Below are 27047 nucleotides of genomic sequence, written 5' to 3' on the forward strand. Positions count from 1 at the left end.
TAAAAAAAAAAAAAAAATTAATAAACTGCATTAGTCCACAAATAAAATTTTAAAATATGAACACAAGCATTTTTTTTTCCTGTAGTACACTATTTCTACAATTATTTAACCTGGTATGGATGTTTCACAGGTATTCAGCGTATCTTCTCTCCGCATTGAGCTAGCTTCATGTGTGACTCATAGAGAGAGTGCCTGTCTGCCCTCTGGAGTCCAGTGCAGATATGCTACCTTTACAGTCAGAACATCAAAAAGATATTTAAACATTGTTTTGTCCATTTATGTGCTCTGTCAAAAAAAAAAATAATAATTTTGTGCACATATACCTAGTCTGTGGGTTCCTTTTTTATGTTTAAGGTTTCCGCGTCCAGTGTGCTATAAGACGTTCCAGCCCTTGTGCGTGCATGCAGTGCACTCAGCCATGTCTGTTTTTTAGTCTGGTGAGTTTTTTATTTCATGTTCAACATATTCATGTATGCTTGTGTATGTATATGTGTGTATGTTTGTATGCCAATATTACTGTATGATTATTTGTACATTTGTGGGTATGTTTATTTGTTTAAGTGTATGTGATTTGAATTTGTTTGCTATAATTATTTTGCTTGTGTTCCAGACTTCATCGCAACAAAGAGGACCACGACCGAGTGCCCGCGGCCGAGCCCTCAATGCCAGCCTGCGACATCACAGGTATGTACGCCAGCGATATTCAACATGGCGGAAAACAAAATGGTATAATGCTCTATAATCGAAAATGGCAGGTGGGATGATATAATCCAATACAGTGGAATTAAAGCGGCGGACCAGTACCAGGCATCACGCACTAGCCCCGGTAGATGGACCTAAATTCTTATGTACTAGTTGACGTGTATTTTATTTTGTTGTTATTTTTTTCTTTCTTTTGCTAAACCTTTTTTAATTTTCAATATTTTGAACTGATTCTAGTGGATTCGATTTTTTGAAGGTTATTGTGGTAGAAATTGTTGTTGAGTTATGTTTAATTTTTGAGGGTTTCATTGGATTACTGTAGGAACCTTATTCTAATTTTTTTCTACATTAACTTATAAAAAAACCTAAAACAAAACAGAAAACAAATTTATGTAAAAAGACATAAACAAGAAAAAGCTCCTACTGAATATATTTGAAAATACTTTAAACAAAAAACAAGAATTAACACAAGAAAACAAAACAACAGAACCTAAAGTATTCAAACTAAACTCAGAAGAAACCCCAAATGTAACAATAATCCCATTCGACTAAATCAAATAAATTAATGCAACATAAAAAAATAAAAAGAATAAAACTAAAAAAATCATCAGAATACAATGGAAAACCAGAGAGTGTAATGTAAGACACTAATATAAAAAACCAACACAATTGAAAAATTATAAGTCAAATAAAGAAAATTACAACGGAAATTGACAAAACAAAAAGAATTCAAAAGTAAACATTATAAAACCACAGAGTGCTTTGCAATAAACATAAACAAACTAAATACAATGGAAAAAATTAATAAAACCGACCAATAGTATGACTTCCAAAAAAATTAATACAATAGAAACACAATAACATAACACATCATATAATAATGCCTTGAAAAGCAAACAACACAATGGAAAAATAAAACCAACAGTAATCTACAGGATGCCTTACAACATAAACAAAAAACTAACAGAAAACAATGAAAAATGTTAGAAAAACAACAGTAACTAACAGATTGTTTTCAACAGAAACCAACCAAAAACAATGGAGAACACTAGAAAAAACAGACCTCAATAGAGTGACTTACAACAGAATACAATCCAAAAAACTAGAAAACAAAAGAATACAAACAAAACCTCATACAATACAACGAAAAACACTATAAAAAATAGATTGTAATTGAAAACACTAGGAAACAACAGAAAAAAAAATCCAGTATCAATAAAATACAACAGAATCTAACTGAATCCATAGTGTTTAAATAAAGTTTGTGATTAATCCACTCGAGTTCTCTGCTAAGGAACATAAAATTTTCATTTAAGTTTTGGGAATAAATAAAAGCACTAAAATATAATCTTATTAAAACACACAGAGTATTATTTAGTGTAAAATGTTTGCTGTAAAAACAGAAAGAATATCGTTAAGGATAATTTTTAAATGCATACATAAATATGTCATTAATAAATATTTTAAAGCATTGCTATGAATGCACTTGGCAGCACTGCTGTGAGATAGGCCAGTGGACTTTCTAGCAGTCATCTGGCCTGTAGCCCCCAGGGTGGGGCTCTGCTCATTGACTCAGCCCATACCTGGCCTAGCTACCCTCCTTCCGTGGCACTTTGTCATCGACCCTGAGCCATCCATCTGGAGGGTTCCGCGGGCCTCCGGTGGCGTGACTAGAACGCATTATTCTGGGAGTTTCAGGCGTGAGGTCGACACTGACGACAACGCCAGCCTCCAAACCAGTGAAGTGGAGTGTGAAGTGAAGAGAGTGCAAGTAACCCCTTGGACGACGACAAGCGACAGGCTTCGTGTATCGGGGATGTGTCGTGGAGCAAATGGGTGAGTGATGTGGGACAGCGTGTCGGACAGGGATGTGAGGTAAGAGACAAGCGTTAAGGAGAGCCACTGTCCAGACGAGCTCCACTGGGGAGAGTGAACTATGAACTGGACGAAGGTGTGATTAATTTGTGGGCAGACATGTTAAATGTTATAATTTAAAATAAAATAGTGTAAATAATGTAATAAATGAAAATGTATTAAATTAATTAGGCTATTCTTTTGGAATCTGTTTTCTTACTCATAACAATATGTATTTAAAATTATAGTAATTATGACAAGTAAATTAAATTCAGACATTTAAAAATTATGTAAAAATGAAAATGTACCTAGCTAAAAATCACTTTAAATTTTTTTTAAAGGTATTCATTTATAATTAATAATTCTTTATAACATTAGAATTTGACAGGATGCCTTACGACTGAATTTAACGAAATCCAATAGAATGCAATGAAACCCACTAAAAAACAACATAATCCAAAGGCATGAACTAAAAAATAGCAAAATGCTTTACAACAAAAACCAACAAAATACAATGAAAAGCACTAAAAAAAACTACAGACCCCAAAAGATTGCTTTCCAGTAGACACCAATAGAATACAATGAAAAACACTAAAAAATACTGACCTCAAAAGAGTGCCTTACAACAGAAACCAATAACAAAAATGGGGTGGGGCTGTGTCATGGACATGGCCGTATGTTGTACGTGAATACGTATCCGTAACAGGTAATATTTTCTAAACAAAATATAAAATACGCTATTTTATGTATGTTATGTTTGAGGGCGTACCGGTGCTACGTTTTGAATTAGTGGAGGCTCTTACTCAGGGCGTTACGTGGCCTGTGTGAGGCGAGATATCAGCCCTCCTGTTCTCGAATTCAACACCTGCTCCTAACCGAGCCCGCTCTCAGCGTCGGACACGCTTCTACCTAACCGCAGTGGGCTCTTAGGGCGTCCCACATGCCACTGACTGGGTGAAGGACCCACGTGGCCCTCCGAACACAAAGACACGTGACTCAATTAAGTTGGTTTTATTTACTTCTACGTTACACGTCCTCATACAATCCTCCCTTTACACAGTTAAAACGCCCGAGGCACGAATCGGTTTAAGTTGAGGGGGCGGACCACACATGTGGCCGCCTCAAGCTTTTACGTAAAACGAAGGTGGTGAAAAAACTCCTGAGAGTATAAAAATTAATAATTACACAGCCCCACCGACCGAGAGAGGCCCCGAGGATAAAGAAGAAAACAATTTGAATTATTTAAATTAACAGAACTACTTATCGGTGAGACAACGATGATGTCCTCAGGGTGTCTACAGAGATGTCCGCTCTCGGCCGGCTGTAGAAGGAGACTGGGGCGAGACAAGGCTCGTGGCAGGAAACATGGCGCCCTTCGCGCCGAACACAATTACCGTTAACATCTTAGCTACTGCGTGCCCCGGGTTATTATAGAAAATAACATGAACTCTTTATAAAATTAACATACCCACATCCACGACCAGACCGTCTGTAATAATTACTTATGTGGAAAATTAGTTTGAATAAAGTTATATATTAGTTCTGTCGTCGCCCGCTAGGGAGCGTCCTTGGCCGTGTTTGCACTTACTTTATCACAAAAAATATTACATTAAAAAACAAAAGACACTCACTTAACTAATTCGTCGTGCCACTGTTTTAGGGACAAAAAGAAAAGGTTAACAATATTATTAAATTACATTCAGGGATGCGGCACACTGCAGCTAAGTGCCCTCTTGCGGTAGTTCGTGGCGCGCAATTCAAATGCTCACACGACTACGTACGTCACGGTACAAATGCCAAGTAGGCATGGTGTGGGAAAGGGAACGGAGGATGATCAGGCTCATCGGGCGAAGCCCCGGCTGACGTCATGTTATAATCATGTTTGAACCCAGTCCGGCGTCGAGATAGAAGCGATTTCATCATCTACTCGCATAATTTCAACCGCCCCAGCTGCAGATGTACTGGCACCGTCATTGATCCGCTCGGCCGCATTCATTCTTTTACGTTCCCGGCACTTCTTTACTCGGTCATATGGTGTTTAATTGGTGTCATTTAATTGCTATTGGGGAGCTCTTTCCAACCATATACAATCTCTGAATTTGGATTTGGCTTTTTTATGCGTACGTCGACAATATATATATATATATATATATTTATTTAATTAAATATTTTTTTATTTTAACAACATATATATTCACTGTTACTATTTTACACAATTGTTTTATATATGCAATGATAGATTTTGACGAGAGCTGGCAATTGAAACCCAAACGAACGTCATAGCTTCTTCGAGTCAAAAGTTATACTAAATGGAAATCTCGAAATGCAGCAAAATGACCTCAAAATAGCGGCGCTTCGCCCTCCACCGCACACGATGCGTCACAGTCCTCACTTAGCGTAACGAATTATTTGATTCTTTAGCTATCCAGTGGTGTAATTAAATTTATGATGGAGATGAAAGATATGTAGCTGCAACACCAAACTGTATACCCCGGTTTTGTTATCATTCGTTTTTTGAATCGCCTCCCACTATGGAAGCAATTTTAAAGACGTATTCACATTAAAAAAAAAACAACTCAATTACAACACAAACTAATAGAATGCCTTACAACAAAAACCACCAAAAACAAACAGAAAACAATGGAAAACACCAGAAAAAAAAAAACAGAAACAATACAGGGTCTTACAACAGAAACAATGGAATACACTAGAAAACAACAGAAACAGAACGAATGTTTAATGCCAAATGCCAAAAAAACTCAACAGGATACAATAAACGCACTGAAAAAGCAACAAAAATCAACAGAATGCCTTACAACAGAAACCAACAGAAAGAGACCAATTCCCACATTGAATAGAACCGAAAATCTTTTTGGTTCCTATTGTATTTCTATTGGTTTAAGTTATTTTCTTTTGTAAATTTTTGGTAGGATAGGCTTCTTAATAATAAGGGAGCTGATAGAGGCAGATGACCAGAGAGAGACAAGTCATAATGAAACAGCTTTAACAGTTAAGATATCATTATTTGGTTTAATTAAAAGTAGGTAAGATAGTTTAAGACACGCCAAACTGAAGGTCTAGTTCTTTAGTAATTAAAGGTAATTAAGTTTAGAGTAATTAAAGTTTCAATTTAAAGATAAAGAGGAACCAACAATAATTTTTATGAGCATCATAAAAAATACTTAGTGTGATAGTTATTAAGTAGAAAGATAACGCAGTATACTTTGAAACGTTTAAATCATTGTTTAATTAAGAGGAGAGTTAAATTAAAATATTGCTTGACTGCATGGCAGGGCAGGTATCATTTCCATTTTGAGAATTACGTTAATTGTTTTATTTAAGTTTAATGTGAAGTCAATAAGAATAACTATTAATTACTGTAATGAGTAAGTTATGTGCAATAAATATTGGTCCTGCAGAATGAATTAATATGTTTTATTTCTCAGTTTATAGGTTATTTCACATAATTAAAATACAGGAAAGTCATCTATCAGGAGCCTGAAAACCCCCGATTGCTAGATTGTTCCCCTATAAAGTGTTTGGTATTTAAGAGTCAGATTTCTCTTGCACCAGCCTGACCACGCGTCAAGGAAACATTTTTAGCAAGTTTTGGCTCACAGTCCAATTTAGATAAGTTGTTCCCAGATGAAGATAGCCAATAACTCTCATTCATAACCATCACCAATTCCACTGTCATTATTTTAGGTTGTAACAAGACTAAGAAAAACTGTATTTACTAATGATGAATTCAAATGACAGATTTGTGAAATGGGATTTAAGGATTGAAGTTAAAGGTTCAATATTGTATTTCAACGCTTATTACTTGAGATTAAGTTTACATCAAAATAGACTTTCATAGCTGTATATTGGTAATGGCAAATAAAATACTGTCTGAGACAATGTATAAGCAGGTAAATAGTATATCACTGCTTGAAACTTTCAGAGTGACCTTTAGTTGATATCCTGTAACAGCCTATATCCAGCCAAGCCGTCTGGCTGTTGGATACGACCATCAATGCTATTCTGAGGATCTGCTAGCAGGCAACTAGTGAGACTAGCCACCAATTTGTCTCCCTCTGACAATAAATGGCCTACATTTCTACGAAAGTAACATAATTTGGCTTCGATAACTTCACTTATTTACTGTGCAGTAAAAACTATCCATTCTCTACAAAACCATTGTTATGAAGAAGAGGCAACCATATATAATTTATAATTACAACTCGTCGCCTGAGAATTGGAGTGTTCTATGTCTATTGAAGTCGGAACTGAGATATACGCATTTGAAAGTTCAAATACTATGAATAGCATGACATAGAACAAAATAATATTGGTCTTTAATTAAGAACGAACATTTTTATGTGCGTAGACGTGTGTGGATATAGTACAAATGAACACTAATATTAATTTTGTGTCCATAGCTTAAAAAACCTAAAAAGTGGACGTAGAACACTCCAATACTCAGGGGCGAACTGTCTCCAACACATGCTTTAATTTTCAGTTCCAAATGCACTAAAGAAATTTCAATAAAAATTTAAAGCAAATGAAGTACTGAGTATTACATGTTCTAAATTATTACTTGTTAGTTCAACTAAACTTTTAATTGAGTGATAGTAAGAAATTATGACTTTTAATTTGAAACTAGTCAGTAAACATTTCTGTATTTAGTTAATTGATTATCGTTAATGTTCTAATGCAGGCATACACATGCATTTTCATTTCTGTAGTAACTAGAAGGCAAGAAAAAATTAACTAATTGTCAGTTGCAATGGCTTACAAAAATATTGTTGACCCTTAATTACTAGTTATAGTTTACATTTTGCAATGTAAACACTAATGTTAATTTTCCCACCTTAATAATGTGTATTGTCTATTATTCGAAATAATTTTACAAAACTGAATAATTAAAAGTTTTAAACTTATGCATTTTTATTAGGTTTGAAAAGGTATGTTGTCATAAATTTTATGAGTTTGGTTTGGATTGATTAATTCAGTTAGGATATTTTAGTTTCAGTTTGGTAGGGTTCAATTAGAAGCTGAAAATTAAAAATTTGCCTAGTATTACAACGCTCTATCGAAGATTAAGAAATTAAATTAGGTATATTATTAAATAATATTAAAATAATTTTTAAAATAATTATTAATGTGGAAACCACAAATTCCTTATAAATTAATTACTGCCACTCTGTCCTCTGAATAAAAAAAAAACATCAACAGAAATACAAAGTATGGTATTAACTTTACATTAGTGAAAAGATTCATGCTGAATGGAAAACAGCATGTTTAGCAGGCTTGACAATATGTAATTGTGTATACTGACCACACTGGCAAACTCCACGTAAGCAAAACCTCTTGATTTGCCTTCTCGGGTCATGACAAGCCTCACTTCTTGCAATGATCCATACGGTTCAAAAAACTTCCTCAAACTGTTCTTAGTTGTTGACATTCCCAGACCTGTAGGATAACGAGGTAAGATACACAGTTAATGAAAAACTTTGCAACAGATTTCAAGTAAATAATATATTACAAGTGGGTATATATTATACTTCAGAAGTATAACACAAGGAAAACCAGCGCACGAAAAATAAATATACAAAATATTGAGTTCTTCTTAATTCATGTTTTGATAAAGTGATCGTACATACAAAGAATCCCTTTTTATAATTCTTTAAGAAAATTATCTTTTTTTGGAGTTGTTGAGACACCCCTCACGGTTCCCAGGAAAAGGGTGGCAATAAAACATTTAGAACCGACCAAGCCCCCCCCCCCCCCCCCCCCCAAAAAAAACCATTCTTCAAAATATGACAATTTTCCACATCAAGTCCGTGTTCAGTCGTCTCTGGCAAAGAAATTGACAAGTTTTCACACTCAGGTATACGTATCTTTCCAAAAAGGAAGGGTATCTTTCCAAAAAGGAAGGGTATCCTTCCAAAAAGGAAGGATAGCCAAGAAAAGCATATTGGACTACCTACTGTCTCTAAGCAAAGCATAAACTTGCGCAATGAGTGGTGCAACTCTATTTTTTAACGAGTCAATTTGATACTGATTTCGGAAGGAAAATGAAATAAATTTTCATTAAAAAATTGATTTATTGGGCGTGGGCTGTAACTATATAGCACACCAGATTGCGTAAAGAAGGTTAAAAGCTGTGACATCGCTTTGTTATTACTTGTGCGACGGGAGAGGTGGAGTGTTGGGAAGTATGGCGGCAGCCAGTGTGTTTCCTGACTGGGAAAAAAGAAGTGTTTGTTTAAAATTTCATTGTGAGGTGACCGACGGTCCAGTGTTATGCCCTGTTCGTAGACAGTTCTCTCTTCTCAGCAAAATTAAGTAAGCCAATAAGGTGGTTGTGATGTCTCTGACCAACCATTTTAAATCAGTCTTTTACTGTCATAGTTTTCTCTAAATTTATGTCACTGAATAAAATGGAAAATTACCCCCCCCCCCCCCCTCCCACCAAATACAAAATAACCCTAAAAAAAATCCCAAAAATTATGTTTGCTGTCCAACAAAAAAAAAAATCTTACAGATCCTTTAAACTTTTCCCTATTTTTGGGATCCTTCACAGCCATACTTTCTTCTCATTTTACAAGAATCAGAAGTCCATATGTACACAAAACCAATCCTGACGTGCAACTGAATCGGTGTAAAAAAAAATTGAATGAGATTTCCAGTACTCGTCAGTGATATGTCAACATCTACCCTCGGTAATTATCAAATTCATGTGTTCTCGTGTTCCAAATAAACTTATATGTGCATTACTTTCATCATTGCGTTTCTTGCATGGTTTATAAACTCGACCTCAGAAAAACCATATGGCAATGCATCACACTGTTCAATGCTGAGTATGATAAATATTAGCCTTTTAAGTACGTACTCTCTCCACCTGTACTAGAATTCGCTGACTTAATCATAAACATTGACTGCCAACATTCATGCAAATAGCAGCATGAAACAGCATGATACAGTAGGAAATTTTAAATTCTTTGAAAAGACTCCAATAAAAGGAAAAAGACTTGAAAAAATACTAAACCCCAACTTTGGACCCAATTTTCAACAAGGAATTGGATTAAAATACTGCCCATTTTGTAACAATTCACTGAATAGTTAATGCTATAAATTTTCCCCACATGTTAGATGACTACAAATTATAACAAAGTATTCAAGGATAGTTATACTATTATTAAGTTTTATTTTTAATACCTATTCGAATACATGAACATAATAAACATAATTTTTTTATTTTCATTAAACTTAAAGGATATAGGCCTAACTAGTATGAAATAATCAAGCCAATGGAATGAGCTATGTATTTAATATTATAGAAATAAGATAAATAAAATGTTGTATATATTTTGTGGGAAGGGATAAACGTGCCCGGGTAAGATGACAGTTCCCTGCACATACATAAACAATTGAAAAATATTTAATCTGAAATTGGGGGTAGTTGGGTGTAAAACTCCGTCAGTAACATAGCAAAATTCCTGCCCCCTCCTACTGTTAACAATTAACTAAGAATATTTTATGTTGCTGATGATTTCTTATTGTTTCATAATTAATTATCACACATGTTTTTTTCTATTATGTATAGTCATTATAAGTATTTCAATTTTGCTTAAATATTAATTTTTGATTTTGGTTAGGTTTTATGTAAAGATGAATGTAGTATTTTTTAATAATTTTTTCACTTTAATTTGCTCATTCAGTTAACAAAAAAGATGCCTATTAATTACATTTTTTAAATCATTACTGAAAGAACACTCTGGGCAGTAAGACTAACATTCTAGAAGCTAAAACATTCTAGAAGTTTTAAAAAGAAAAGAAGACTGGCGCGACACTCTGTGACTAGCAAGTTATTTTTCACGCCTCAAGTTAGTACGTTGTTGGGAAAACCCAGTATGTTGGTACATGACTGTGCAGCAATAAACTAATATGTACTTTCACTGGGCATTGCCTCACCAGCCAGCCAATCAGGGTGAGCCATGCGGTGGTGTGATGTGTTTATCCAGATTTTCAGGAAAATATCCTCGCAGCATTTAAGTCGGTGAGACCGCGAATTTCAAGCCACTGGTCGCCCCCCCCCCCCCCCCCCCAACCACGGGACAATGTCCAGGATTAATAGAGGAACTTTTTTTTAAATGTAGGATCAAGCAATAAGAACCAAGTGTGAAATGAAGCAAATCTGTAAATGGAACTGTAAGTTGTGAGCCACCATGATTTTTTGTTTTGTTTTTGGTGATGAAGAATAAATCAAAATACTGTTTAAACAACTTTTATTTTTTTTAATAACCAAATATCTTAAATTCTGGTAAAAAGTTACAAAAAATAATTATTGAAATTCTCAACTAATAACAAATACAATTTTCAAGTGTTAAAGATGATTGGTACTATCCTTGGTTGTCTAGCTGGGCCAACCTAGAATGTAACAAGTCTATGACTGTAAAATGATTATGAACTGTTAACGATAACTCTTAAATAAAAGAACTGAAATTAATTTAGACAATTTATTCTTCTTCTGATGAAAAACTTACGTTATTTACACAAGATCTCTCTGAATGAAAACACTCAATCATGCCGCTGGATACTCACAGTCCTGTGCTTATACGCAAGGAAGTCCTTAGTGACTTTGCTGTATAGGTACGATAAAATCTGGGAAATACGTCCCGGTGGAACAAAAATCCACCCAGGCCTTCACCGCACATCTGGGACCTACAAATTCTAATTAAAAAGTCTGAGGGACAATGGAGAAAAACAAAGGTTGGAAAAACCTCACCTGCTGCACAGCCCCGAAACATTAGGCACTCATGAAATGTTACTTGTGAGCCACCAAACAGCAAGACTGACAGCACAGTACTCAAACAACGATTACCGAGGCTACATGCAACTGTGTACCACCCGAGGGCAGTGGCAGGTACCTGGTCTCATCAACCTATTACAGCACAGTACTCAAACAACGACTACCGAGGCTACATGCAACTGTGTACCACCCGAGGGCAGTGGCAGGTACCTGGTCTCATCAACCTATTACAGCACAGTACTCAAACAACGACTACCGAGGCTACATGCAACTGTGTACCACCCGAGGGCAGTGGCAGGTACCTGGTCTCATCAACCTATTACAACACAGTACTCAAACAACGACTACCGAGGCTACACGCAACTGTGTACCACCCGAGGGCAGTGGCAGGTACCTGGACTCATCAACCTATTACAGCACAGTACTCAAACAACGACTACCGAGGCTATACGCAACTGTGTACCACCCGAGGGCAGTGGCAGGTACCTGGACTCATCAACCTATTACAGCACAGTACTCAAACAACGACTACCGAGGCTATACGCAACTGTGTACCACCCGAGGGCAGTGGCAGGTACCTGGACTCATCAACCTATTACAGCACAGTACTCAAACAACGACTGCCGAGGCTATACGCAACTGTGTACCACCCGAGGGCAGTGGCAGGTACCTGGACTCATCAACCTATTACAGCACAGTACTCAAACAACGACTGCCGAGGCTACACGCAACTGTGTACCACCCGAGGGCAGTGGCAGGTACCTGGTCTCATCAACCTATTACAGCACAGTACTCAAACAACGACTACCGAGGCTACACGCAACTGTGTACCACCCGAGGGCAGTGGCAGGTACCTGGTCTCAACCTATTACAGCACAGTACTCAAACAACGACTACCGAGGCTACACGCAACTGTGTACCACCCGAGGGCAGTGGCAGGTACCTGGTCTCATCAACCTATTACAGCACAGTACTCAAACAACGACTACCGAGGCTACATGCAACTGTGTACCACCCGAGGGCAGTGGCAGGTACCTGGACTCATCAACCTATTACAGCACAGTACTCAAACAACGACTACCGAGGCTATACGCAACTGTGTACCACCCGAGGGCAGTGGCAGGTACCTGGACTCATCAACCTATTACAGCACAGTACTCAAACAACGACTACCGAGGCTACACGCAACTGTGTACCACCAGAGGGCAGTGGCAGGTACCTGGACTCATCAACCTATTACAGCACAGTACTCAAACAACGACTACCGAGGCTATACGCAACTGTGTACCACCCGAGGGCAGTGGCAGGTACCTGGACTCATCAACCTATTACAGCACAGTACTCAAACAACGACTACCGAGGCTATACGCAACTGTGTACCACCCGAGGGCAGTGGCAGGTACCTGGACTCATCAACCTATTACAACACAGTACTCAAACAACGACTGCCGAGGCTACACGCAACTGTGTACCACCTGAGGCCAGTGGCAGGTACCTGGTCTCATCAACCTATTACAGCACAGTACTCAAACAACGACTGCCGAGGCTACACGCAACTGTGTACCACCTGAGGCCAGTGGCAGGTACCTGGACTCATCAACCTATTACAGCACAGTACTCAAACAACGACTACCGAGGCTACACGCAACTGTGTACCACCTGAGGGCAGTGGCAGGTACCTGGACTCATCAACCTATTACAGCACAGTACTCAAACAACGACTGCCGAGGCTACACGCAACTGTGTACCACCCGAGGGCAGTGGCAGGTACCTGGACTCATCAACCTATTACAGCACAGTACTCAAACAACGACTGCCGAGGCTACACGCAACTGTGTACCACCCGAGGGCAGTGGCAGGTACCTGGACTCATCAACCTATTACAGCACAGTACTCAAACAACGACTACCGAGGCTACACGCAACTGTGTACCACCTGAGGCCAGTGGCAGGTACCTGGTCTCATCAACCTATTACAGCACAGTACTCAAACAACGACTACCGAGGCTACACGCAACTGTGTACCACCTGAGGCCAGTGGCAGGTACCTGGTCTCATCAACCTATTACAGCACAGTACTCAAACAACGACTACCGAGGCTACACACAACTGTGTACCACCCGAGGGCAGTGGCAGGTACCTGGACTCATCAACCTATTACAACACAGTACTCAAACAACGACTGCCGAGGCTACACGCAACTGTGTACCACCTGAGGCCAGTGGCAGGTACCTGGTCTCATCAACCTATTACAGCACAGTACTCAAACAACGACTACCGAGGCTACACGCAACTGTGTACCACCCGAGGGCAGTGGCAGGTACCTGGACTCATCAACCTATTACAACACAGTACTCAAACAACGACTGCCGAGGCTACACGCAACTGTGTACCACCTGAGGCCAGTGGCAGGTACCTGGTCTCATCAACCTATTACAGCACAGTACTCAAAAAACATTTGAGTATACAAATTTCTTAACCCTCGTAACGAGGCTTTACAAGAAAAAAATAACAATATACCGTATTTACTCGCATATAGGTCGCCATCACAGATAGGTCGCACCCTTAATTTGAGGTCTTGGATTTGGTATTTAAGATTCCCCCCATATAGGTCGCACCGGTAATTCATTACCGCGCCAAGCGCGGAGAAAGGTCATTGTACTCGATCAGCTGCTGTTACGGCGCGCCTGCTGGCTCTCTTTGTTCACTGAGCTGCGCATGCGCAGTATAACTCACTCTACGCTCCGCCCAGACTCGTGACCTTGCATCAGCAGCCAACCAATAGATGCGAGCTTAGCGGGAAAAAATATAAGCTCCACCTCCCGTGTACCAATTTTATCCAGTTCTAATACCAGTTTATTGGTATACGCACCAGTTTTCTCGCTGCCGTGACATGTTCAAGTAAATAAATTTGTCTATACCTATATAAACTTCTTTTTCGCATTTTGAAGCAAAATATTGCAAAAAAAAATTCCTCAAAAATTAAAAAAAAAATTTCTTCACATATAGGCCGCACTTCATTTTCCCCCCATCAAATCTGGTAAAATTGCAGCGACCTATATGCGAGTAAATACGGTATTTTCTGATTAGCTGTCGTAAAAACGTGATAAAATTAAATATTGTCTTCTGGGAAAGGACATCTGAGAGTTTCCCATCATAAGAATACATACAGAAACTAACAGAAAGTTTTGGTACTGAAAAAAGTCTAAAAAAAAATTGTTTCCCCGAGTCGCACACCTGTCTCTCGTCCTTTCTTGTGCCCAAACAAACACCATGTTCTCGAAACATAATTATAGCTTTCATATAAATAAAAATGTAAAATACTGGAATAAAAACCATATTTAAAATTAATAAAATACTGAAATAATTCATCTATACAAATAATAACTTAGCAAACAAAGTGAAAACCAGTAAAAAAATATTTCAATGTATTTTCTGAATGAACAACCAAGAATAAAAATTAATTATATAAATATAACGAATAATAAAATATAAGAAAAACTAAGTTACTATGACCTTGGACAATTCAGTCATCTGATATAGTGTCTTAAATGAAATTAGATGGCATAAACAAAGCTGTGGAAGTCAGGGGTCGGCATTGATACAATTTCCTTGAAAAATAATTAGTATAATCCAGTAATCTGTTATGGGGAAAAAAAGTTTCCAAGTGATGAGGTTAACATAATGTCAAAAATCATCTTTTGAGCTTATCAACAGCTTGTTTTTCCACTGCGCTATCAGGCCTATTGAGGTTTGGAAAGGAGACTATGTTTTATCAACAGTATAATGCTACTTTTCTTTTGTATTTTAAATTTGATTATATTTTACTATTGCTATTTTAGTTTACCAAATATATTCCAGGTTAGTTTCACTATCATCAAGTTTCATTTGAAACACCAATAAGTTTGGTATGCATCCTAATGTTTACGAGTATATGAGTATATGAGTTTATGTTGCTACATGCCGGTTTGCCATCTTTGTGTCATATTTCCATTTTCAGGAAATTACTCCTACCAAATGACGCATACCAAGAGCTAAGATGTTTACACATAAGAAAAGTAGTCAACAAACAGTAATAAAAGCCTGAAGAGGATGTCACTGCACTGGCCGCCTCCACTACTTTCCACCCTCCCTCCCCCCTTCACACTCTCCTCCCCAGCCATGGTGTTGTGATATCACGCTTTTACTGTGCCTGAAGCATGCGCGGACACGCAAGTGTTATGCATGAATACGGGTGTCTGCGAGGCCTCCGCCTTATTTTAGGTCAGAATTTTGTACAATGCATTAGTTAAGGTCACAATCATACAACGGGAACCTCGGGCTTTGCATAGCCCATGTTTTTGCTTAAATTTCTTAAATGTTAAAGTTTTCATGGGTTGTGTTTGTGTGTGTGTGTGTGTGTGTTTGTTGCTCAATGAATGCAGCAAAGTAACATAGTTTTACTTTATGTGCTTTTTCTCAATTTTTAATTTTATTTTGGATTGTCATGTTATCAATTTAAATACTTAATTGAGTTGTACCTTTGCACTGAAGTTGACCAACATTCATGAGGCCATGCAGGGTTTGGTCATGTCCTGGACGCATGTTGTTTCGGTATGTTTGAATTCTGTTTTCTTTAATTTTCTTAACGTAAATTCTTTTGAGAACTTATTATGTATTACTTTCATCTGTTCATGTTTGCGTAACTATTGGTGCCTGTTGCAGCTTTAGTTGTGTCCATTTAACAACATGCATATGACGTTTCATTCCTTAAGTGACACTGTTTTGTGTAAAGTTTGCTAACCTCTATGTTTGCTATAAACTGGCAGCTCGTACACCCTTAAATGTTTCAGCCATTAGGTAATAACTCTGTTAATTATTACATTCCACGGTACAGTTACAGTTGTTTGATGGCCTTACATGCGTGTGTCGTTTGTGTGTAAGATGTTACACTGTTTGATCCTTTCTGTGTTACACATTTCATATATGCGTTATTTACCTGGTTTAATATCACTTTTACATGTATAGCTGTGAGTATTAACTTGTAATTAACAGCTTCCACAAATATAAGAATTTTTTTAAATGTGTAAATTTTTTAAAGGCCTGTAGTTTTGTTTTTTGTATTTTGCAATTCTAGTTCTTGCTCTTTCTATTTTTTTATTCGACCTTTGTATTTTTTAACTTATATTTTTTCTTATGTATTTAATACATCTTTTTTTTAACTGCATGTGAATTTTACAAGCACGTTGTTTAGTGTTTTACGTATTCTCTAATAAAACTTGCCGAAATAACAAAAAGTTTATTTTCACATTATTTTTTGTTCTCTCTGAAATAACACACACTAACTGGTGCTCTGTACTCCTGGGTAACAGAACCCAATCCTTGTCTCGATGCTCGCTGCAGTTTAGTAGTCTGTCAGGACTGGTGTAGTACCACGACACTACAAGCCAAGGGAAATCTAAAATCACGCTAATAAGTCATAACAACAGCAGAAAACAGAGAGAGTACTGTGTTTTAAAGCAAGTGGTAATTCAATGGTTGGCTGATGGGTGCCGGCCGGCAGCCAGAAATGCCGATGCCACGGAACAGTTATTTTGGGCAAGAAGGAGAAAGATCAGCAAAGTAGTCATTGCGTCACGTGATAAAATTCAAAACCTCAAAAACTAAATATTTTAACAATTGGTAAAATATATTTTCCTCCACAAACAACCTATTCAACCTACTTTGAATATCTTGAAGACCAACTCACTAATCCTGAAGACTATCCTAAAGCACGGGTGTTGATTAACTTTATATCATATAAAGGCTTACCCCAATATATTTATTCTGAATTTTCAAATAATCTGTTGGACCTTTGTTTTATAACCATGTGCGGTCTCAAAAGCACTACATCTGCTAGCCAAAGAAGATATATCTCACCCAACTATTGAATTACATAAACATAAAAAAGGACATTTAAGTTAAGATCAAAAATGACTCATTAAAATGTCTAAACTACTAGAATGGTGTATTTCTAGGTTTATACAATGCTCTTAAAGAACAACTAGTTGATCATTTATGAGATTTCTGATGGAATTATTACTAAAATGGTGAATGATATTATAAAAGGTTTTATCCCATTAACTACAAAAATAAATTCAAGCTACCATAATTGGTACTCATAAAAAATATAACATACACATAAAAAAATTACCATAAATAGTAAAAATTTAAATAAATTTAAACTATTATGCTTTCTTTTCACAATGCCATATAGAGACTAAGTCTCATTGCTCGTGATAAAAAATATTGACAGTGAAATGTAAATAACAAAATCATCACAATCCTAAACAATTTTGGCATTATGTGCAAATTATGAGAGATGGATACAAACAGACTATACCTCTGAAGGTATTTGATCCAGGCACCAATGCCATTTTACTTATTGCTAACAGCTTAGCTAAATATTTAGCTAGTGTTTATGTACCCCAAGATGTACTTCAAAATTTAATCCAATTAATGATTCTATCCAAATATCTGCTATCTCAGAGTCTTGTTCTATGGGGTATAACATTCTTGAAATCTACAATGTCTACAGGACCCTTATCATTCCAAATTTCATCATAAAAGCAAAAAATGGTGAGAAAGGAGATACAGTTCCATTTGAAGGCTGTGTAAATGCTACAGGACCTAACTAATTCCACTTTTTGTAACCTTTAAAGGTAAAAATAAAAATCTGGAGTATGGGAATGAACTTTCACCCGGGTCAGCTTTGGTAATGACTGAAAAGGGATACATGCAAACCAAGGAGTTCTGCAATTAGCTTCATCACTTTAACAAGCATCGTCTGCAGGGAAATGTTCTTATCTTAGATGGACATGCAAGCCACCAAGAGTTCAAATGTTTTGGATACAGCTGAATCATTTGGAATCAACTTTTTATTTTGCCTGCTCATTGCAGCCATGAGCTTCAGTTGCTAGACTAAGGAATTTTTAAATTTTTTTTAAAGGTTTAATGGAAAGAGCGAATCGTGGTCATCCTATTGGAAACCTTCCATTTCGTAAAATATTTTGTAGCGAAGGTTAAAATAAGACACTTCTAATAAGGCTGCTTCCTCATTTCATGCAACTGGAATACATCAATTTCATTCTAACATTATTCCACCCATTTCATCCATTGCATTTGCTCTAGCACACTTTCAGAAAAATCACATTAAAGTGACCTCAATCCCATGGTAAGTACTGCAACTGGAACTTCCTAATCACCCCCTGTGTCAAACTGACAACGGCCAGGCTACTTCTGCTCTTTGTAAAATGCCTGAATTTAGGGCATTAATAGAGACTCTAGAAATAAAAAGAACACAACCAAGTACTACAGTATCTAAAATGTCCATGCAATAGGGCTATGAAAACTTTAATTTCCTGGTACGTCTAAGCTGATTCCATCATCATCAAGCTCTGCAACTCCATTAATAACAGTGTAGACCCCAGAAACTATTGTGGATATTGTGGGGGAAACTACTTATAAGAATAAAAAGTCACTGGTGATATTTGCAATGACTATGTCAGGCAATTTTAATAATAAACACATAAATTGTTTTAATGAAATATTAAAATGATGTGGCATTATTGTAGTTAGTAGGGTTGCATAACTCCATTAAGCTCTTAATAATATTTGTTAACAGAAATAAAGAACAATTACATATTAAAATATCTTAGAATCTGAAACATCTGGTCTTAATGGTTGTGTGTACCTACTCAGTAACATTACTTGAAGAAATTTCAAAATAAAATGGAATTTTGAAAAGTAGTGCCATTATTGCAAACTCTATATAAGTTACCAACAAATTTTGAATTAAATACTTTTAGGAGCAAAACAGAATTACAATTTGAATAAAAACTTCACACACATTATTGTAATATAAGTTGAGTACCTCTCACAAAAAGCTTGTTTTCTTCAAGACCTCCAGAAAACCTTGTAGCAAACTTTGTACGACTGCTTTTCTCCCGAATGTATTCAGACACAAACATTGGTCGTCCGTCCACCATCATTCCATCCTTCCTCAATGCAATCGCAACATCATCCTGTGTGCATAGAGAAAGACATTTACTTTGTTTTTAATAAATAAAAAAAAATAAAAAAAAAATTTAATGAAGGCCAAGCAAATACAAACATATTATCAATAATAGCTTTCACCATACATAACAAATGTATTTTTTAAAGGGCCCTCTTTATTCCACATTCAAGTATATGGTAGAGGGAATAAATATGTCATAAATAAGCCAGACAAAACAAAAGACATGGTGAGAAATTAAAACTACTTCAGGTTCAAATATTTATTTTAGTTTGCATTTTTCTGTTAAGTAGGTATGGTAAGTCTGGGTTTAGAAGAAATTATGTGTTTTCTATTTCTCTGATACAATAGTGAAATACATGCAAATTCTAAATATTATCTCAAACTGTCTGTCTAAAACAATATTTGATATGACCAACACTTACAGCAAGCGGCAAGCAAAATGGGGCCACAGAACAAAAAAACTCATAACTCCATCAGTAGATACAATTTTAAGCCCATTCCAAATTGTCAATAATCTTTTAAATATTACCAAATCATCTGTCTAAATTTTTTTTTTTGATGAATGCAACTCTGTAATAGGTGAATAAATAAGTTTAGTTGTTAGAACATGGGTGTAAACAGGCAAGTTATTTTATTGGGAGTTTTCACTAGCAACACAGCACATGCCTAACTAAATATTTTACCATTAAAAAGATAATACAGTAGTAGACTCCCGATTATGTGCGGTAATGACTGGAAAGAGGTCCACGAATAACTGAAATACACAGTAGAAGCAATGTCAAAAAAACTATTTGGTTAAAATTATTTTATCCAGACTATCTAAACCAGTGGTTCCCAATCTTTTGTGGTTCATCTCCCCTTTCTGGAGGTTGACTAACACCTTTCGCCCCCCCCCCCCCCCCGGCTACTTTTTTTTTCAATTTCAAAGTATGCCTAACTTTAATTTGAAGTAAACATTAAAAAACAAAAAAAAAGTTTTATTTATTTAAACATTTTAAACAATTTTATTACTGTATATAAAAAAACAATCAAAGCAGTTTTATCCAGTCACTCTTACATAAAATATAAAAAAATTAAAATGTAAATTTTTTACAGATTTATTTTTAAGAACAAAGAACTAAGATCATTAACATACATTAAAAAAAAAACAGGAGTACATGTTTTCATTTTTAACTTGGAATCTGGAAAAAATTAAGAAAGTTGACAGTTAAAATTTGAAAAAATTATTCAAATAACTTTATTAACACTAGAAACAGCTGTAGCAATCATTCAATGTTAATTGAAAGTTTGAAAGTTTGTTATTGTTTTATTTTACCTTTTCAATGGCTGCCTTGTGCTTGGTGGATTTCAGTTAAAGCTTAAATATCCGGCTTTATGTTCGTTAAGTTCAGACGCAAGTCTCCTTTTAGGCAAATGTCCAACTTATTTCTTTGTTTTGTGAGGAGCTGAACAACAGAACTAAATCCTTTTTCAACTAAATATGTTGATGGGAAAGAGACTATGGATAAGTGTCCATAAGCTTCACCCATGCTAACTTGTAACCGCTCTGCTTGAATATGATTTTCGCCTCACAGTCATACTTCAGATCTAGAAACTCCGTCTGCAAAGAGTTATCAAGCTTATCCATAGCTTCAAACGAGAATGGATCTAGAATCCAATCCAGAATTTATAACTGGGTCAAATCTTCAAATCTTGATTCCATGTCAGTTTTTAACTGGTCAAGGTGAACAGTAAAAATTAGGATTTTGTCTTCTGGGAGTTCAGGAATCTCGTTATCTGACACAGAACACTTTTTAAAAGTTGAAAACTGAATCAGCTCTTTACGGCCAATATTTACCTTGTGATTATCAAACTTGGCGATGAATGATGAAATAATTCCTTTGGCCTTGATAAGGTTCATCTTGCTTCCTTGAAGCTTTATATTGACTTTGTTCATTTTTTCAAAAATATCTATAAGGTAAGCAAGTTCAAACTTGTGTTGTTTCAAATTCTCACTTAAAACAGGATCAGACGTGTCGAGAAACTCAGTAACCGTGCCAAATAATTCGAAGAAAAGGCGCAAACAGTTTCCTTTGGAAAGCCACCTCACGGCCGTATGTAGAAGCAAGCCTTGATGTAAGTTTTTGGACATACGCCATTGCTAAGAACTTTTTCTGTTGAAGAAAAACTAATAAATAAAATAAATAAATAAATAAAAAAAAAAAAAATACTCAAAAAAAGATACAAAAAACACACAAAATTAAGCAAACAATTGCTGTTGTCAACAAGGATATGAACACCACAAAATATTCCGAAACAGGAATATGGTCAGCAAACAAAGAAAAAACAAAGAAAAATGTACTAAGAGAACGAAAAAATCCCCACAAATGATGACAACACAAAAATATTAAAACCCAAAATAATTCAGCACAACAGTTGAAGCGAGACAAAAAACATGACAAAACGAAAAAACAAACAAATACAATAGTTTTACCTAAACAGAAACAAGCGACGTTTCGGGAACTGCTATCTGCTCCCGTCCTCAGGCAGAGACGCACATGGTACGGAAACACAGGTGCGTCTCTGCCTGAGGACGGGAGCAGATAGCAGTTCCCGAAACGTCGCTTGTTTCTGTTTAGGTAAAACTATTGTATTTGTTTGTTTTTTCGTTTTGTCATGTTTTTTGTCTCGCTTCAACTGTTGTGCTGAATTATTTTGGGTTTCAATATTTTTGTGTTGTCATCATTTGTGGGGATTTTTTCGTTCTCTTAGTACATTTTTCTTTGTTTTTTCTTTGTTTGCTGACCATATTCCTGTTTCGGAATATTTTGTGGTGTTCATATCCTTGTTGACAACAGCAATTGTTTGCTTAATTTTGTGTGTTTTTTGTATTTTTTTTTTTTTATTTATTTATTTTATTTATTAGTTTTTCTTCAACAGAAAAAGTTCTTAGCAATGGCGTATGTCCAAAAACTTACATCAAGTCATGCACTCCCATTGCACAAATCTTTTAAAGATAACGTAGAAGCAAGCGTTCAAATTCCTCATCATTTTCAAGGCAAAGTTGTCGGAACAAACGGTCATTGAGGGGATTAGCTTTGATCTTGTTGACACCAGCAATAACCAGTTGTAGAGTTTCATGCAGGACACCACTCAATTTTTTCGCAGCTAAGTGTTGACGATGAATGACACAGTGAATTCAGGGTAGCTACACATTTTCAGATATGAAATTCCCTGACTTTTCCAGGTTTTCCAGTCTAAATGAAAAATTTTCCAGGCCATTAAAATAATAATGTACTCGGTAGCATAAGGCGGAAAGTGTGGATATGGCATTTTTATCTCACACATATTGAACTGTTAATATATGTCTTTTGTAATTGATCAAAATCTTTATGTCCCTGACAAGCTGTTGTCGGTATATAGGGAAATACTCCATGTGGGATTGCTTTAGGATATCTGGAAATGCACAAGTTTTTTCTTCAACAGTAAGTGTCGAGACTAACTACACTTAAGGGATAATAAATTTAATATAATCTGTTAATGTACCTAAACATGGATTTTTTTAAAACTATGTATAAATGTAGTGAAATATGTACTACTAAACAAAAAAATATCTTTAAATATTCTTACTCATAACAACTCACTTTTCAGAGAACTGGGATAGCTTTTCACAGTTTCAAAAAGCAGAGGCATAAATTTAGGGCTATCATGGAAAACCACTTTCTTATATCAGATCACACACTGTAAGGCCTAGGTCCATATTGTTTACAAATGAGCAGAAACAAAAAAATAAATTTACAAAAGCTGGGAATAACTTGTAGTAAAATGTCAGAGAAATTGTATCACATGTTTACTGCTTGTGATGTTCGTTATCTTACATATTAATTCTCAGAGAAAGTAATGTCAGTTTTCTTAAAAAAAACAAACCTTTTCTACAAAATTGAGACTTTTTTGATTTCCATGTTTGTTTCGTTTCAAGTTTGAAATTAACGTCGCCTTAAAAACATTCCAAAACTTTCGTACATGCAATGTTTATTTATTTATTTAAATATATATGTATTTAAAGTCAATGCTATTGGAATCAAGGCCAAACACACATACTATCGTATTTAAGGTGGTGGTTACTAATTTGATAACGAACTACGCAGTAAAGCGCTCAAAGTTTCCTCTTCATGCTGTTAACCAATGTAAACAATGGAAAATGGCTTTCATATTACCGTTTCTACAAAAAAATTGAAAACCACACACTATAATTTAACAAACTACAATTCACACACACACTCCAAGCCAAAGGTAAGCCCGTAGGCCTTTATTTTCATTTATCCGTAATCCATAGCACAAAACGGTAAACGTCTCACGAAAACAAAGCAAATGCAGCCATCATAACCGTTTTTTTCCACTCTGCCACGATCGACTAATCGAAATCGCGGGAAGTATCGATCATGGTCAGTATCGATCGCGTTGCACAGCACAACAGATCGTCATGCGAAGTCCGTAAAGCGTTTATTCATTTATTTATTTGTTAGTTTTGATGTCGGTGACGTATTAAATTTGAACTGCAGTTGGGCGAAAATGTATTTGGTAAATTTTACAAGAATGTAACAATTCTATGCAAATTCCAGTATGTTTCTTAATTTCCCTAACTTTTCCCTAACTTTTCCAGGCTCCATGAAATTCCCTGACTTTTCCCGGTTTTTCAGGTTTTCCCTGACCGTAGCAACCCTGTGAATAGTGATGACCTCTGGCACTTCTTTCTTAAGGTGGGCTAGAAACCCAGCATGACGACCTGATATGGCGGGAGCACCGTCTGTTGCGCAAGAACTCACGTTTTTTAGAGGAAACTCTTTTTCCTCAAAATAACCTTGCACCGCTTTAAAAATCGACGATCCCTTCGTATCAGTTATCAAAGTTCTAGCAAACAACATTTCCTCAGTAATTTCCTTTTGTTCATTGATAAACCTCACATAAGCTAATAAAATTGCTTTGTTATCAATCACAGTTGATTCATCAATCTGCAATGCAAATTTACTTTTTTTCAACAAATTGTTGAGTTTGGATTAAACGTCCTTGGCCATTTCGTCAATTCGCCTGGAAACAGTATTGCTGCTCAAAGGAACAGATTGACTTATTTTATTACTAGGGCCCTCGCCTAGCATGATTTCAAAAATTTTTTTGGTAGCAGGTAAAACAAGAGTCTCGCCAATTGTGTGAGGTTTACCACATTTAGCGATCGATAAAGACACCTCGTAAGAAGCAAGAAGAACTTTGTCAAGATCGGTTGCTCGTTTTTTTAAAATAATTCACTCACATTAGTCCGTTTATCAGCTTTAGCTTTGAGGTGATGAAAATAACTAAGTTCTTTACTCACTTTATCACTGTGTACTCTTGATAAATGATCTTTCATTCGCGAAGGCTTCATGGCTTCATTACTAGTAAATGTCTTATCACACAAATGACAATGTGGAAACTGCACATTTTGCGGTGACGCGATAAAACCGAATTTTGAATACTCAGCTGAGTATTGACGACACTTCTTTTTTGATTCCATTGTGCATGAACTTCTACACTTCAAAACAAACACACAAAAGCAGAAAAGACACGCACAAAAACTGACGGTGAGGCGCACAAAGACTGGTGAAGACTGGTGAAGACTGAAGACGAATGTAGGTCAATGGCAAGTGTGTTGTGAAAGCATGAGGGGGAGGGGGTTGAGTCACCAGTCGGCCGCGCTGAGCAACAACAGGTGGGTGACTGTGGAGAGGGGTGAGTGCTGTGAGCTCGCCGGCTAAGAATAGCTAGTGACTCATGCTATACGGCAACTTGTACTGTACAGTATTATTTTAATTTTTCCCCCTTTGAATACTCATCGCCCCCAAATCGCCCCCCACTTATTTATTGCCCCCCTGATAAACCAAATCGCCCACTTGGGGGCGATCGCCCCCAGGTTGGGAACCACTAATCTAAACAAACACTGTATAAGGATGTACATAATAAGTACTAAATAGTCAGATGTAATATACATAACAATTTTAAGCACATATCACTAATACATAGCCGTATTTTACGTCAAGCTGGTCAATAATTTTTAATTTCTGTTGAATGTCAAGTACCACTTGTTGGAGTTTATTATTAGACATTACTGTGAAAACATTTAATAAGAAATAAATACAGCGCTATGTGACTGCTGCCATGGAACTGTGCAGGCCAGTTACTGCTGGCATGAGTCACAACACAGCCGCCCCATGCCGACGCCAATTGAAGCGCAGTTAAAGAGGGCATGTAGAACACAAGCGTGCATTTATAATTTGCTCTAGCAAATTCATAGTTTATGACGCGCACTAACACCAACTATGTGTGCACTATGTTTGGCAGCATATTTAGTCTTGAATCACAGCATAAAATGCTCTCTCATCCTCATCACAAAAATAAAAAAATAAATAGTCAAAAATACTTTAATTGTGTTTATGGTTTATGGAAGTGAAACAGAACATGTTTAACCAACATCCGGATAGTCAGAAGTCTGCTGTAAATCTTTATCATAGATGGTTTATAAGACCGAAAGGTAAGACCATGTGTCGCCATAACATACATATATATACACCAATCCCTCACTTAGCACGTCTTCAAATTGTGCGAATTCATTTAGCACGATGTTAATGTTACTGCCCCAGTCTTGAATAGCACGTCTGTAAATTTCAGTTAGCACAAAATCGCAACAGGAAAAAAAAAGGTCGGGCATTACATCAAGAAGTCTGCTTCAACTCGGTAAACAACAGATAAACAGTGGCATACAGTCAGTTATACGAGTGGGGAAGAGATGCGCACGCAGGTCTGACTATGCTATTGACTGTTGTACAAACATCAGCTATAGCAAGTTCAGTTGCAACTATGGTTTATAGGACCAAATGTTTTTACTTCCATGTGTATGCTGCCGGACCGTACCGTTGTCGCCCGGCCACAGACCAGGCCGTGATGAATCAGTCTAGCCAGTGGCAGGGAACTCACTCGCACGCACAAACACAAAGCAACGTCTGTCCGTTTGTCTGCCGGTAACTGTATGTGCGTAAGCACCTGCAGTTGGAATTATAGTGAAATCATGGCTACCAAGCGAGAGCATAATGCTTCATGTTCAAGTATTAGAGACAAAACTAGAAGTATTACGGCATGCAGAATGTCATGAAGGCCACACTTATTTGGTCGAACTTCGGTTTTAAGCAAGTCAACAGTGCGCACAATCATACAAAATACACGTTTATACAAGTCTGATGCTGTTGGTTTTACTAGCGGGAATATATTTGACATTAGATACGGGAACCAAAATGTACAGATGATTCACATGGAGAAGGTTGTTAAATTAATGGTGCAATGGAGGAAAAAAAACATGGGCCTGACAGGATTGGTGTGAGCCAAGCACTTTAATTTTTGAAAAATAAAATGTAAATATCCAAACCGTAACATCGGTTTCACTGCCAGTAAAGGATGGTTGGAAAAATTCACGGAAAGGTATGCGACATGAGTTGACTGACGATAAGTACAAAACCACTTATCTACTGTTACATGGTGTCATATTCATAATGCAAAGTATTGGATGGTAAGCTTATAAAGATAAATGGTATGATATATTTATCATTGAGTGTCATATTACGCATTTATATTACGTAAAGAATATTGTCCTACATAT

General features: G+C 36.5%; 2 protein-coding genes across 7 annotated transcripts in view; one reads left to right on the forward strand and one right to left on the reverse strand.

The window, feature by feature from the left end:
• Window positions 1-27047, reverse strand: part of LOC134531595 (squamous cell carcinoma antigen recognized by T-cells 3-like) — a 188129-nt gene that overhangs the window by 29121 nt on the left and 131961 nt on the right. For both annotated transcript variants that reach the window (XM_063367323.1, XM_063367322.1), the window contains exons 13-14: window positions 19244-19394; window positions 7877-8010 (exon numbers count right to left, since the gene is read on the reverse strand). In XM_063367323.1, coding sequence (XP_063223393.1) covers window positions 7877-8010; window positions 19244-19394 — 285 coding nt within the window. The remainder of the gene's footprint in view (window positions 1-7876; window positions 8011-19243; window positions 19395-27047) is intronic.
• Window positions 1-27047, forward strand: part of LOC134531596 (uncharacterized) — a 63182-nt gene that overhangs the window by 9046 nt on the left and 27089 nt on the right. For 4 of the 5 annotated variants that reach the window (XM_063367324.1, XM_063367326.1, XM_063367325.1 and 1 more), the window contains exons 2-4: window positions 355-437; window positions 611-684; window positions 2401-2538. In XM_063367324.1, coding sequence (XP_063223394.1) covers window positions 402-437; window positions 611-684; window positions 2401-2538 — 248 coding nt within the window. In that variant the 5' untranslated portion in view covers window positions 355-401. Of the gene's footprint in view, window positions 1-354; window positions 438-610; window positions 685-2400; window positions 2539-15352; window positions 16415-27047 lie in introns of those variants that run through there. The other variant, XR_010075043.1, reaches the window with a different exon arrangement.

The sequence above is a fragment of the Bacillus rossius genome, chromosome 5 (genome assembly GCF_032445375.1).
Source record: "Bacillus rossius redtenbacheri isolate Brsri chromosome 5, Brsri_v3, whole genome shotgun sequence".
NCBI lineage: Eukaryota > Metazoa > Arthropoda > Insecta > Phasmatodea > Bacillidae > Bacillus > Bacillus rossius.